A 13,979-nucleotide genomic window follows, 5' to 3' on the forward strand; every position below is an offset into this window, starting at 1 on the left:
AAAGTAAGCATAACGGAATTGTAAAATGACATAATCCTCAATTTATACTTCACAGTTAGAATAAATCAGATTGCATTATAGGTATACGGTAACTTAGCCGTAATTAAAACACCATCGCAGCGTGATGCAACGGTGGAAGTTGGAACCGGTGTTCATAGCCCCGGAACAATTGTAAATAAAACGCGCTATTTGAAGACGATCGTTAGTGATGAGACATTTGTTGTGCGAACGAATTGCTCGTAGTAGTTAGTTATAAGCGCGCCATCGAGTCATTCAATATGCGTACTTGGTAGACGCTTTTTTATTTTTTTGATAAGTTTTTATTCATCATTCCTAATACCATTGCTGCTAAAGAAGGAGCATCTTCATGTTAACAAAATATATCTTTGTTGCCATACGTTTGTTTTAATTAATGTATTGATGAACCAATGATGATGTTGAAATCTGAAAGAGTATCCTATGATTTAGCGAATGTTGTCAAATACATGTAAATCATTACCTCAATCTACCCTGGTACGTGCACATCGAGAAAATTACATTTAGAGATGGTCAGAGATTAGGATTATTAAAGAGTATTATATTCAGACCCAAAGAACATGAGATACATGGACTACATCAGATTGTGTAGGCCTTTGTTAGGGTATGCAAGAGAAGTTTGGGACACAAATTTGATAAAACACATTTACATACTAGAAATGGTTCAGAAAAAAACTACGGTTTATCTTGAGGTTGAAGAGTAGAGAGGAGATTACCGAAGCCAGGTATTCTTTAGATCTAGTAGCTTTGAGGTATGGAAGGTGACTCGTTTTAATATTTTTTAGTTGAAATGAAACTTTCATTTAACCTCTGTTGAGAACGTTGATCACATCCTTGCTAGTCAGTTAAATCTCCATGGCCATAATACTAAAGTGTCTGAGTCAGCAGTTCCTCTAACTGTTACCGTGAGGTTCTTTCTTCTCACTAGTCACATCCGCTCCTGTGCAGATGCCTTATCGCGATATCCTATAGAACTAGAGATTAGGGTCAATAGTTTTTTCAAAACATCAGATTGCCAGATGGTGTTAGTGACTAGTATACAAGTGGGTAAAGACTGTAAAGCAAGACAAAACAAGACAAGATCGATGCAGTTCGATGCTTTCATCGAACTGCATCGATCTTTATAAGGGTGCAGTTCGATGAAAGATGAAGTTTCTCTTAGTCTCGGTGTTTATGTGGGATTTAATTCCACCTGCACGAGTAGACGGGTTTGCCTTACAATGTTGCACAGAAAAATCAGTATCCATTGAAACAGATTTACTTGGAATCTTTTCCCTTACTGTTATGTCACTAAGTCTGCGACCCATTCAAGGGGTTACTGTAAACCAGCGGGCTTACTTTCACAGTTTTCCCTTAGAACTTCCAGACATAAGACATCTGGTTCACAACCATTTTAGTACAAAAAATATTTTAGTTTTTTTTCTTCCAAGCTTTGGTGATGCCCCTTCATTGCCGGGCGATAGGTTTTGGGATTCTTATTTTACTTAGACCTCTGACGAAGTGAGCATCCTTTGTCACTTTTGGTGTAGTGAGATTGCTTCATATTTTCAACAGTGTGTTATGAATATTTGGCCCAGGGTTCAGCAATACCGCTGATCATGTTTAGCTAGGTACCCCTTCTTTTCGCGTATGGTCTTTAATAGAGCGCATTACTAAATTAAGATAGACCCTAAACATAAAGTGAATGTAAAATGTGGAGACAGTGGTGCCTGATCAAAGAATCAATGCAAAGTTGCGGAAACGTACGTTTCAATTGATGCGCTTAACTCTTATAACGCTAAGTGAAGAGCTATATGGGGCTATTGATATATCTCTAGCAACTTTCCATAATCAGTTAAGGCCTAATCCATAATCAGCAAAGTTACTCAAAGCCTAGCAAGGCTTGTAGACTAAAACACTTCAACCAAGATACTGTACACTGTTTACAGAAAATTCAAAGGTACTAAGTGCTTGGAGAATGTCTAGCTCAGGGGTCGGCAACCTGCCACTCTTTCATCCCCTCGCTGTAGCTTCCTCTGACTTTAGAGTTTTTTCCTTTTTTTACCATTTATGCCAAGTGATTAATAAAAATATAGAAGTTTTATCACTAGATTTTGTAATAGGATTTTTAAAAATATAATCATGGTGATAACTCAAACACTGTCACTTGTTATGCGTCATTATTTGTTCTATTATTACTAGTATCTTATCGCATGATCGTCACGCGGCTTTAACTTTAACATAAAAGTACAGAAAACTCGGACAGCCACACGCTACGAGATACCTTTTGATATTATGTCAACAACACTACTGCCAAACAACAACACTAATACAGGTAGTACACCTTATAACAATTTCTGTGCCAATAAAACCACCAAAATTATTTTATTGTTCATTGCAAAAGTGTATTTTTGTTTTCTCAGCAGTTAAATCATTATACACTACATGCCACACCTTTTCGTTTTATGGTGTAAACATGGTATAACAGCTTTGAAAGCGAAACAAAAAAGTTACATGTAGAGTTTTTTTTTAATTAAAAGTGTTAAATGGGGTTTGTGGCCCCCATTGGGTTCTTTCCTGCGGAAAACAGGTCCAAATGGCTCTTTGAGTGGAAAAGGTTGCCGACCATTGATCTTGCTAATGCAAGTTATCCCCTATTCTGCACACAAACTCTAAAAATGGTACCATAGACCATTCAAATTGTTAGTACTCTTTATAGCAGGCTTTAAAAATTTCCAAAAAAGCACTGATGACATTGAAGAATGTGAACCAGCCTGAGGTATAATTAAAGGTGACAACCAAAGATAGGTAGCAAAATATGTAACCAATCCAATTTGTTTTTTCTGCCATTCAGGCTTGGTTAACCTAATATAAAAACTTACCGGCAGAAAGTAAACTCATACATGTATATGGTCCTCCAGGAACTATAAAATGTCATGAATCAAATTGCAAACAATTTTAAGCATTGCCATCCTGTTTAAGTCAAAATACCAGGCTTAAGAATTTTCACAAAATAAAAGACTGATAACATCTAACATAACATCTATTTAACCAAAGTTCGCCGTAAAAAACCCTTTGCAAAATTTCTGCTTTAAAAAAACTTCCAATCAAATTTCTTGAACTGTGGTTTGAAGACTCTAAAATATAATAATATTTATTTAACTCGGTTGAATAGCAATATCTGATAGTTGTCAACGAAAAAGTGGAAACTAATGCTTGACTAAGCATTCTTCAAACACTTCAGCAGCATAAAAAATTGTCAAAAAAACTTCACTTTTTGCTCTTTATTTGATATTACACTCTTAATGTAAAGCACAACTGGATGATACAATAAAAATTATTATACCTTTGGTTCCAAGTATTTTTGGCTTTTTCCAATTTGCTTGTAATTTGTTTAAAGGTGGCATACTTAATAGCAGTGAAGAAAAAAGTCAGTGCTGGCATTAATACTAAATGTGAGGAAACGACTTTTAGCGGCTTGCTATAAAACTAAAAACTCACCTGTGTTTAATTTAAACATCAATGAGCTTAACAAAATGCTTAACGAAAACCAAACTGTTTATTCAAATGGCGATTCTACTTGCAGGTGATGGAAACCTTTCAAAATTGCCTCTAAATTGAAAAAAGCCAAACAACCCATAAGGCTATTCTAAAACAAGTTATCATTAAACTTCACAAAATAGTCTGCACGAGATGATCAATTAACCTCCAAAAGGTATGAGGTAATATGCTGAATATAATATGCACTAGTAACAAAATAATTAGGTCTTTACTGCAAGTTATCAGAGTTTGATTAATATTCATTATAGCATTACTCGTAAGATAAGCCCTCTTCTGTGTCTTAACCCATGAGCGAACTTAGTGCTATGCATGTTCAATTATCTCGTGATACAGTGGTGAAAACTTCTCCAAGTTTCACCAACCAATAAAACTCCACCCCAACCCTTGCAAAGGAATGATGCTAAAGCTATGTGGCAGTTTTTTGTTTAGCTCTGTTAAAATGATTATTGTTGTAATAATGGCATCTGCCGTAGTTTGTCTGTTTTTATTCAAACACATTTGTATGTACTGTTACGTTCAGGATCATCCTGTATTTTGGAGAATAATCGTTTCCCATTTTGAAGCTCATTAACTACATGTATAAGACTATTTCAAATTTTTACGGCTACAAAATTATCCAACTAAAATTAATTGAACGTTTAAATTAGGTTTAATCATATAATTTAAAAAATCAATTTAAGGAATAGTTTGTGTATTATATACAGCGATGAGCGAAAAACTTGGGACGGGGCAATGGCTAGTCATAAGGTATTCACAAACTGACTTATGCATCGCTAATTTAAGTAGCTTAAAAGATACTATCCATAAACTGTATATAAAATAATTCTTTGAATGGGAGAAATCTACTCAGATAGGCTGAAACTAAAGATGAACTTTAAAGATGAACTTTCACAACCTTTTAGTAAATTTTATCAGAAAGTATCGGTGTTTTTCTATCATTTGTGATTTTTTTTGGTGTTTGAGGTGATCTGACTGCCAGGATGTTTCAAGATTAAAATTGATAAAACTTGAATGGTGTTAAAATGTTCAGAAAAAATACCTGCCGAAATGATGTCATTAGTTGAGCAGCTGCTGATCTCTCTCACTATATTATATTAGTGTGTATATATTAATATAATATTAATATATATTATATTGCGATATTAGTTATTGCATTCAAGTTGCAGGCTTATGCATCTTTGTTCTGTGGGTCTTTTTGTCGAAGTGCAACTGTAGACATAATCGCGCTTTTGCTTGAATTTGACTGTTCTAATTGCGATTAAGTTTTTTGATATTAATCTTGAAACATCCTGTCAGTCAAATCACATCAAACATCAAAAACTATTACAAATGATTGGAAAATATTGATACTTTATGATAAATATTGATACTTTCTGATAAATTCTACTACTAAAATTTTGGTCAAGTTCATCTTGAAAGTATGTTGCCTGGCTTTGATTGCATCTCACTCAAAATTCTTCATAGTCTCACAGCACTATGCTTTGAACATTTTAGGTGTGTTGCATTTGCAAGACACCTAAAAGCACCAAAATGTTTGATTTTTTCCAAATTTGCCTTGATACATACTCGAATCTTAGATTTCATTGCTGCACCTAATTCCATTGAGTATCTGACTTACAGGGCAATATCACATGTAGATTATGACATAAAAAAGAAATATTAACTAGAAAATACTGAATAGAAACCAGATTATGTACATTATGAGGATTTGAATGATACGTGTACTTTAGATACAAATTTCTTCTTTCTACTGACTACCCTAAGACACTTATGTATTCGCGGCATCTAACTTTCGCGTTTTCGCGGTGTCATCCTCTCGCGAAAATTTAATGAGCGAAACTAACCTATCATAACGAATGATCGAAAACGCGAAGTTAAATAGCTTTTTTCATTGATATCCACAATAAAATCGTAATATTAGAAATGCAGGCAATTTTCGTCTGTGGTTGGGATAAATGGGAAATTTCTGGTAAACTCATTATAGCTAATACACCGACTGAGCAGCATGGCAAAGCAAATTAAGATTATATCAGTTTAGTCACCGAATTTGTAACTGATGAGGATGAAAGTCTGGTAGGTGAAGTCATAAAATTGAAGAATTATTATTGTAGTGATGAATTTTATTACCATGCAAAAACAATATCAACCCTCATCAGGTCCAACCACATTATCTCTTTCCCTGCCAACCATGTACAAATTCGTTACCGGCCTAGTGCCAGCCATTTTACCGAAATTGCCGATATTGCTTCATGATATGTATACAGTATTTTTTCAAGTTCTACTTTAATTATCTGTATAATCACGAAAATCTAAATTGTCTATTATGTCATCAACAACTAATTACCTGTTTTATGACTCGCGCGGTGTAGTTAATGAACTCACAGAAAAATGTTCGTTTTTAAATTAGAAATTCTCAAACAAAAGTTTAAAACTGCTTCGTTGTTTTAGGCTGATTTTATAGAGAAATCTTCGGACTACACAGTCAATTTCATAAAACTCTTTAAGACTGTGGGTTATGTGGTCAACAAATAATAAAATCAGGTTACCACATAATTGCTGAGAAAGTCTAAAAATGCGTTTATGGCAGTGGCCCCTAGAAAACGCATAAATGCGTTTATGGCAGCGTAAGGGTTATACAGTTTTGGTTGTGAAGTTGGTTGTTACTTATCTATTTTCTTCTTCGTGGGATTCGAGTGTGAAAGTCACGGCGGGAGGGACCTAGACGTCATTGATAGTCTAAGAAACAAATGGCAGCAAGTGATCAAATTGAATTGTCGATCTCACCCACACATTTCAACCTGTGGTTTACAAATACGAACTATTCCCAAATTGAATTTTTTTCTTATTAGTGAACTGGACCTGAGGAATGTAATGTTTTTTCCACTGCATTTATTTTCACATCACTATATTTTCGCACTCATCAGAGCTGCGAAATTAAGTTGCAGCGAAATTTTACTCTGTGCTACTCACAAAACTAAATACTAGCGAAATATAAGTTTCCTAGGGTAGTCCTAGTAAATCTTTCGTAACTGATCTACCAACAAACAACCCCATGCAGCGCTCTTGTCGGCCAGCCTTTTAATAGCATTAGTTCATTTCATCAAAACTTACATATTGTATTATTTTTAGGTAGCATCCTATCCCATGGCACGAAAATCAGGTAATTACCTAACTGCTTATTATAGTATTTTCATTTCTCTATTGATCGTGTCTATGTCCTTTTATGCCATTGAAATGCTAAAACATTAGTGTCGGTTTTTAGTTAGTGCATCAACATTTTTTGTCAGTCAAAATAGAAAAATATCAGTATGAGTATGGATTAAGATGTAGTTAATCTGTTTTTTATATCAGCCGCAGGTTTAGTGTAGAAGTGATGCATGCTCGAGTTTGAATAATGTTGCTCATAAAATTGTGAATCTAAATTATTTTTGCTGATTGCTGTTCTATAATTGCATCATTTTATGTTTGAACAAAAAAATCTTTAGAGTAATTTATACTTTTACATTCAGCAGCCAGATTACCATACGAAGGAGATTGGTTGAAATGGTTGAAATTAGTAGAGTGGACAACTCCTAAGTTGGCAAATAAGTTAAAACCACAGTTGATGGTTGTAGTGAGTGGCTCATTAAAGGAAGAGATAAACAATGCAAGAGCAAATTTGGACAACTTGCTGCTCAAGATCAGCAATGCTAAGGAGACTGGGTGAGTTGATTACAGTTCTGACATTGCTCAATAACCCAGTTCAATAACCCATGGATAAGGTATTCTTTTCTGTATTAGTATTTATCAGTTGAATGGAAATTCACAGCTACTTGTTCATTCTGCTAAAATATTAGACCATAGGTCTAATAATATTTTATGTAGGTGAGTTTCACTTGATTTAACTTTACAAGTTTTCACAATGATAATTTACACTTCCATAATTTTCAATTAAAGAAAGCGCTATTAATACCTGTTGTTAGTCCAGGTACACGAATTTTCTTGGATTCTTTTAAGATATTAGCTTAGCTATAGCAAACCATGATTTATCTTACATGTATTGAATATTATTTTTTATAATCAATAGAATGAATGTCAAAGCTATCAGCCTCAAGACAAGTCTGAGCAGGTTTTGTCATTCCTAACATGACTCCTATGCCATGCCTTTCAGTAAATCTTTATATCTGTTCCAGCTGTGCAATGGCAGTTTATAGTGTAATTCATCATAGGCACAACGTCAGGGCATGTTAACTAATAGATACGTGTTAGGGCATGTCAAATAATAGACATGTGTCAGGTTATGTCAGCTAATAGACATGTGTCAACTGTCAGGGCATGTCATATAATACTTTACGTTACAGGGTGTCACTGAGTGAAGATGAGGATGGTGGTCTGACAGAGCAGATGGTACCAAGGTTCGTCTCCTCTCTTAAACTCTCATATAAAACCTGAGGACTTAACTCCATATCTATACTAGAAATTCCACTGTCATACAGCCCACGACCAAAGTGATATTGGAAAAAAAAGAAAGGGTACTGATGTTTGAGAAATGCAATATTAGCAGTCAAATGGCACTGCAGTGCAATAGGATAACTGCAATGGTAGCTGTAATGTGCAGGTTGTGGGTGTTATTATATACAACAACTAGCAGTAATGAAAAGAAAAGATTATATATTTATATCTCTCCCCTGCAATAGGAGAAATGCAATATTGGCCAATATTAGAAGTAAAATGCACTAATATTATTAGAATAACCAATATTATTAATATAGTAATAATATAAAAAACCAATGCACAATTTTGTTTACATTTCAAAACGTCATAGCTAACAATATCACGAAGTTGCCATATTTATATAGATTTTTAGAAAATCTGTACTACGTAGTCAGATTGTTCTGTAATCATCCAAACTTATAATTAATTATTGTAATAATCTCATAAGAACCGTTAAAACTATCATCGTCATTTTCTTTACTTACACTGCGTTGGACATCAGTTGGAATACCAAAGTACTCAAAATTGTCAAAAATGTCAGTTACTTTGAAATCGGCAAAAATGAAACGATTTCAGTACTCCTAACTTAATTAAAGAAACCTTCAGCAATTCGACCATGCTATAGACTGGTGAAACGTGCACGTTATTTTTTTCGTGAAATGGACACGACTTAATCGTTCTATTCTCTGTCGCTCGGCGTTTTAATTTCCGGTCTTAACTTTGATAAAAGTGAGGCTTAGCCAGTTTTAATAACGATTTTCGGCCAAACAAATCTGTCTATTTATGTATAATCCGATCAGATGGGTTAGTTTTAGGAATTTGTGGTAACCTTTTAAAGGCTTGATAACATATTTAAATAGGTTCATATGCGTTTTGTAGCATTACTATACATAAACGACTTTACTGAACAATAGTTAAATTTGTTGATAAGATTTCGTTACAAGGGTTTAGTGACGGCCGTTAACGGATAATTTTTTAGGAGTTGTGTGCACATGTGCATATATCATAAATCTTCCAAACCAATCGCTTTGCTTGTGTTTGGTCGTGGGAAAATTCTGTTCCCTACCTCAAGTCTCTGTTGTAATCTTTATAATTGATACGCTGGCAATTGATTGATGGATTGATACTAAATTGGGCTTATTTTAAATGTAAGCTAGTTTTCTTGATAAAGATGAGTTGAGTTGTGCATGATTGGATTGCGTTCCATCTCTCTCATATCTTTGCATGTATATTTATGCAGGTAATATGGTGAACCTCATTTTGAATTAGTATCAGTTCAAAAGCAGCTAAAACTTGTTTTGAACATTTCATAAGATAAGGCCCTAAGCGAGTGGCTAGCATCCCTTGTTCAACTGCAAGTTCATTGCATCAGATTGACCTCATTGTACAGTCACATTTCTCAAGTTCAAAGGTGATGCATGTTATATTTAGGATAAGTTATTGAGCACTTTTTCTAATTTTATGTCATGTTTGTGAGTGCAATACATCTCAGCAACTCTGAGATTTTTTTTCCTACATGTGGAGGTTATTGGTAGTTTTCTGATAAATTACTAGTTTTATTACAACATCTATACAGTCCACTAGATGTACCCATGTGTTTGTCATCGATTAGATGACTAATACATGGGGAAAATGAGCAGCTGATGTCAAATCAGGTACTTATTTAGTTTAATCGGCTGATTCTTTTATAGCCGTGACTAGTCTGAGACAGATCCATGAGTAGACTAGTCATGAGTCATGACAGATTCATGAGTCATGAACCAGGGAAGATAAAACACTGGATACTCTCTAGAAATTATGAACAGTTATAAATGGCAAAAATCATTAGTAAGTTGTTGGCATTTTTGGAAACCACCTTTTTGTTAGTAGGAAATATGTAGATATATTGTAGAGATGGATCTGCAGATGGTTCTCCTACCAGAAGACGAGGCGGAGGGCATGCGGGAAAAAAAAGAAAGAAAGGGCATGGAAATAATCCTGTCGAGCGCGCAGGCAGTATGTATTTTTTCTAATACACTCCTATGTTGTACTTGTACTCGAGTGTTCATCTGGTAAGCTTTTGAACAAAGTCAAGCTAGCAAAGGCACTTTAAGCCTTTAATCAATGGTCACTTGAAGGTCATTACAAACCATGTAACAACAGCCCTACACGCTAATAGATTTGCTATAGCCTGTAGTTATATCGGATGAGTTTGGCAAACAAGAAGTGTATGAATTGAAATATTATTAACACTCGTACCCTGGCAGTCGGATGTGCCGTGAGAGCTCATCAGGTGTAATAACTGACTGCCAATTATTCTGAAATGTGGCATGGTGGTCGATTGGAGTGTCGGTCTAACAAGTCATATGTAGTGGGTTCAAATCATTAAAGGTGCAATCTTTTTCCCACCTCCAGCCGTTACTTGGACGGACACGCCTCTCGAATGGTGAAGACTAGTACCCTGGTAGTCGTGTGCGCTGTGAGGGATCATCATGTCTAATATCTATCTCCGCAATTAATCCAAAAAGCAGCAAGGTGGTCGAGTGACGCAGTTAGTAGTGTGCTTGGCTGGCATTCCAAATATATGGGTTTGATTCTTTGGTGGTGCACTTATCTTTTTCATATGCTCATAGAGTGTGTTCTTTTAGATTATTCAATACACTCGCTGTCCTGTGCACCGTGAGAGATCGTCATGAGTAATCAGTATATGTATAATTAGTAGCTGCCAAACTAATTTCTTTACCGGGACATAATTGTGTATACGATAAAACCATTTTGTTATAAATCATAAATTTTGAACAACACAGTCTATAAAGAATATTTTGATGCCAAATTAATCATCATAAATTTCACATCAGCTGAGGCTACGAAAAATACCACAAATGTGTTACAGAATGAGAACAAACACTTTTTTGGCCATTTTTGAAAAGGGTGTGAGCATGTTTGAGTCGAACAATTTATCAATATTATTACAGTTTACGGTATTATTATTGATACAATATGAATAATAACTTTCAGCAGTATTATTGTACAATAACAGTCACCCAAAACCCATACATCTAGCAGGAGTAAAAATTTGTAGCTGTAATGCATGTAGCGCGACTGATCATTGCTAACAATAAATTGCGATAAAAATAAAATATGTTGTAAAGCGAAACTATGTTCAGGATGGGTTGTTAACATATTTTATATTGGCTCAACCCATGCCGACAATAGTTTCTTTTTGTTAATATACATATATGGTTGAGTACTTTAGCAGTGTAGTGGTTGGAGTGCCTGACTGTACATCAGAGTACCTGAGCTCAATTCCTGCACAAGGCATTTGTATTCCTAAAGCTATTGGCATGGCTTTGGGCAGACGGACACAGCTTTTGTTACAGTGTAGAAGTGTAGATTGAGGGGAGAATGTGACAAAACCATGTCTGTTTTTAAACATGTACCAGAAGACAATGTCTTTTTATAAGCTTTCTTTTACATGCAAAACCCGATTTGTTCTCAGATACTTCGACATAGCATCATCTGACTTGACATCACTGCATGCGCAAGGGTTGCAGTTATCCAATCTTCATGCTTATCCACTTTTACCAGTATGTAAACCGACAGGCATATTTGTAGTATGCTCTCCCAAGGGGCACTTGTTACAAGGACTCTTAGGAAAAACTATACGGCTTACTAATGTTTAGTTTTCTCACCGTCTCATCAATACAATGCATGTTCTGTGGCTAACAAGTCAACCCCAACATGTATCTCCCCCAATCCAGACATACACAGCATGATCAATCCTTGAGGCATACACATACTTGTATATGCGTGTTAATTTACAGATGTGTATGTAGTCAAGCTTTTTGACAGAAGCGTTGATCTTGCCCCATATGATGAATCGTCTCCCCTTTATCCAATGTGCAGGTCATGGATGAGAAACAGTGCGAATGAGCAGTATATTGAGCAGCCGACTTCGCATGAGGCACTGGTAATGAATAGTTTCTTATTTTTTCCCTTCTTACTCTGTTGAAATTTCTCAGCGTTACTATTGGAGTTTTATTTTTGCTATTTGCTTTCGAGCAATCCCAGTATGATTTGTCAGATATATCGACAGCTCTTGATGCATTTTCACTAAGATTTGTTGCCAGACTCAGTCAGTGTTCTATTTGTTGTTGTTTGAGGCAGTTTTTACTACTGCGTGCATATAATGGTCTTTGTTGGACAGTCAGGCGGAGAGACACAGTTTCCTGAGCCTTATATGGCTACAGATGATGAGGACCTTTATAAGCTAAGAATTCCTGAGCCAATCAAAAGGAATGAGAAACCACTAGACATTTATGCAGTGAGTGCTGAATGTGATGCTTATGTAATATATGGGACAAGTATTTTACCTAAGCTAATAGCGGTAGCCTTAGCTAGAGACCGAAAAACCATTGGGACTAGATTGTACCAGTTTCAAACAACCAACTTGTTGTAGTAGGTTTAGAATTCTTTATTATTAAAACATCCATTTTTTCTGCCACACGCTGCTTACATGTTTTCAGGAGCCGGAGGATGCCCCATCGCTTTTGCTCAATCATATTGCACATTGGAAAAAGGTTAGAGAGAGGTTGGTCTCAAATAAGCTCTCCGATCTTTTATGAGTTGTCGTTGTATGAGATTGTCATGCAGTTTATGGTCTAATGTATGTTGTAGCTGGAGAGCTGCTGCCGCAGCCTATGATGCCAGATTTGCCACTAGTCACGCTCTTATAAAAAAGATGTATGAAGCAGGAACTAAGTAGTACTTATATTCACTTAAGTGGTATTCTCTCTGTTTGAAATGTTGGATACTCCAGACAGTTTGGTCCGGTTTGAAATAGAGTACATCAACTTTGAATCTTCATTTTGTGGGGGAGAATTAAACGTTGCTTTCATGTTATTTTGGCTCTGTGAACATTAAAACTTTGTATATTTTTATATAGCATTGTTTTGACTATAAAGAAATATGATAGATGCAAATTCAATGTGTAATCATGTTAGGACATGTGAAAGTAACATTCGCCACTGACAGGTTCTTTATGATTCTCAATGGTACAAGTCTAAGCATGTTTTTAATAATTTTTCTAGTTGGTTCACAATTATTATTTATAAGTTGTACATTTGTGTTTTTCATGTATAGTTAGCTTACCTTAGCATTAAATTTTATTTTCAGCTTGTCCTAATGGATATACTAGTTCGGTATACAATGGTTTGATATCCCCGATGTGATTTTCAACTTTATAAAAGTTTTTTGTGTAGTGGTCACTTGTACATATTCGTTTATTGTATACGTACAGTCACTTATATATATACATGGTTAATTTGTCTTGCGAGCAGCCTCGTGTGTTGCAGCAAATTTGCATAAAAAATTAATTCACGGATATAGAAACCAACGACAAATCAATATATATAAATTTCAGTGGTTGTGTTGTTCTACCATTCACGTGTCCAATTAACGCCACAAAGTTTTAGAAATGAAAAATTCGCTTGTTGCTGAAATTGAACTCGGAACCTCCAGGTCTGCAGACAGGAGCGCTAAAATACTAGGCCAACCAGCAACATTGCTACCCAATGGAATAACTGTGGTCATAGTCATTAGATCAGTTACAGTACCCATAGCAACATTGTGCGCTGCGTAACGTCACACGAACTCGACTTATGACTGAGGCAAGCACTTAAACTAAAAGAATTATGTTATCCTAACGAATAAAATGACTGGCAATAAAATGACTGATCTTGAAGGGAGTTTTGTCTTCTATCAATTGGTGTATTATACAATAATCAATTTATTACAGTACTAAAAATGAGCGTTGATTTTTTGTGTTCACTCCATGTGGCCATAAGACTACATAAAATTGTGGGCGTGGTCTGATTGCTTGGGTAGGCAGAGGGTTGGCACTTCAACTGGTCGCTTTACTTTCGCACTCGTGGTTTATCAGAAATTCTTTT

The 13,979-nt window shown here is 35.4% G+C and overlaps 1 protein-coding gene across 2 annotated transcripts; it reads left to right on the forward strand.

The window, feature by feature from the left end:
• Positions 1–3,601: 3,601 nt before the first annotated feature.
• On the forward strand, positions 3,602–13,363 carry LOC137391387 (protein lin-37 homolog). 2 transcript variants are annotated; one of them, XM_068077845.1, is made up of 9 exons: positions 3,602–3,737; positions 6,706–6,736; positions 7,191–7,278; positions 7,917–7,970; positions 9,941–10,044; positions 11,853–11,998; positions 12,236–12,352; positions 12,555–12,619; positions 12,706–13,363. In XM_068077845.1, the coding sequence occupies exons 2-9, from the start codon at positions 6,721–6,723 to the stop codon at positions 12,791–12,793; spliced, it is 678 nt and encodes a 225-aa protein (XP_067933946.1). In that variant the 5' UTR covers positions 3,602–3,737; positions 6,706–6,720; the 3' UTR covers positions 12,794–13,363. The 2 variants fall into 2 exon arrangements, with proteins under 2 accessions (XP_067933946.1, XP_067933944.1); XM_068077843.1 differs by having other exon boundaries at positions 3,602–3,730.
• The last annotated feature ends 616 nt before the right edge of the window (positions 13,364–13,979 follow it).

Source organism: Watersipora subatra, chromosome 3 (assembly GCF_963576615.1).
Source record: "Watersipora subatra chromosome 3, tzWatSuba1.1, whole genome shotgun sequence".
Lineage (NCBI taxonomy): Eukaryota > Metazoa > Bryozoa > Gymnolaemata > Cheilostomatida > Watersiporidae > Watersipora > Watersipora subatra.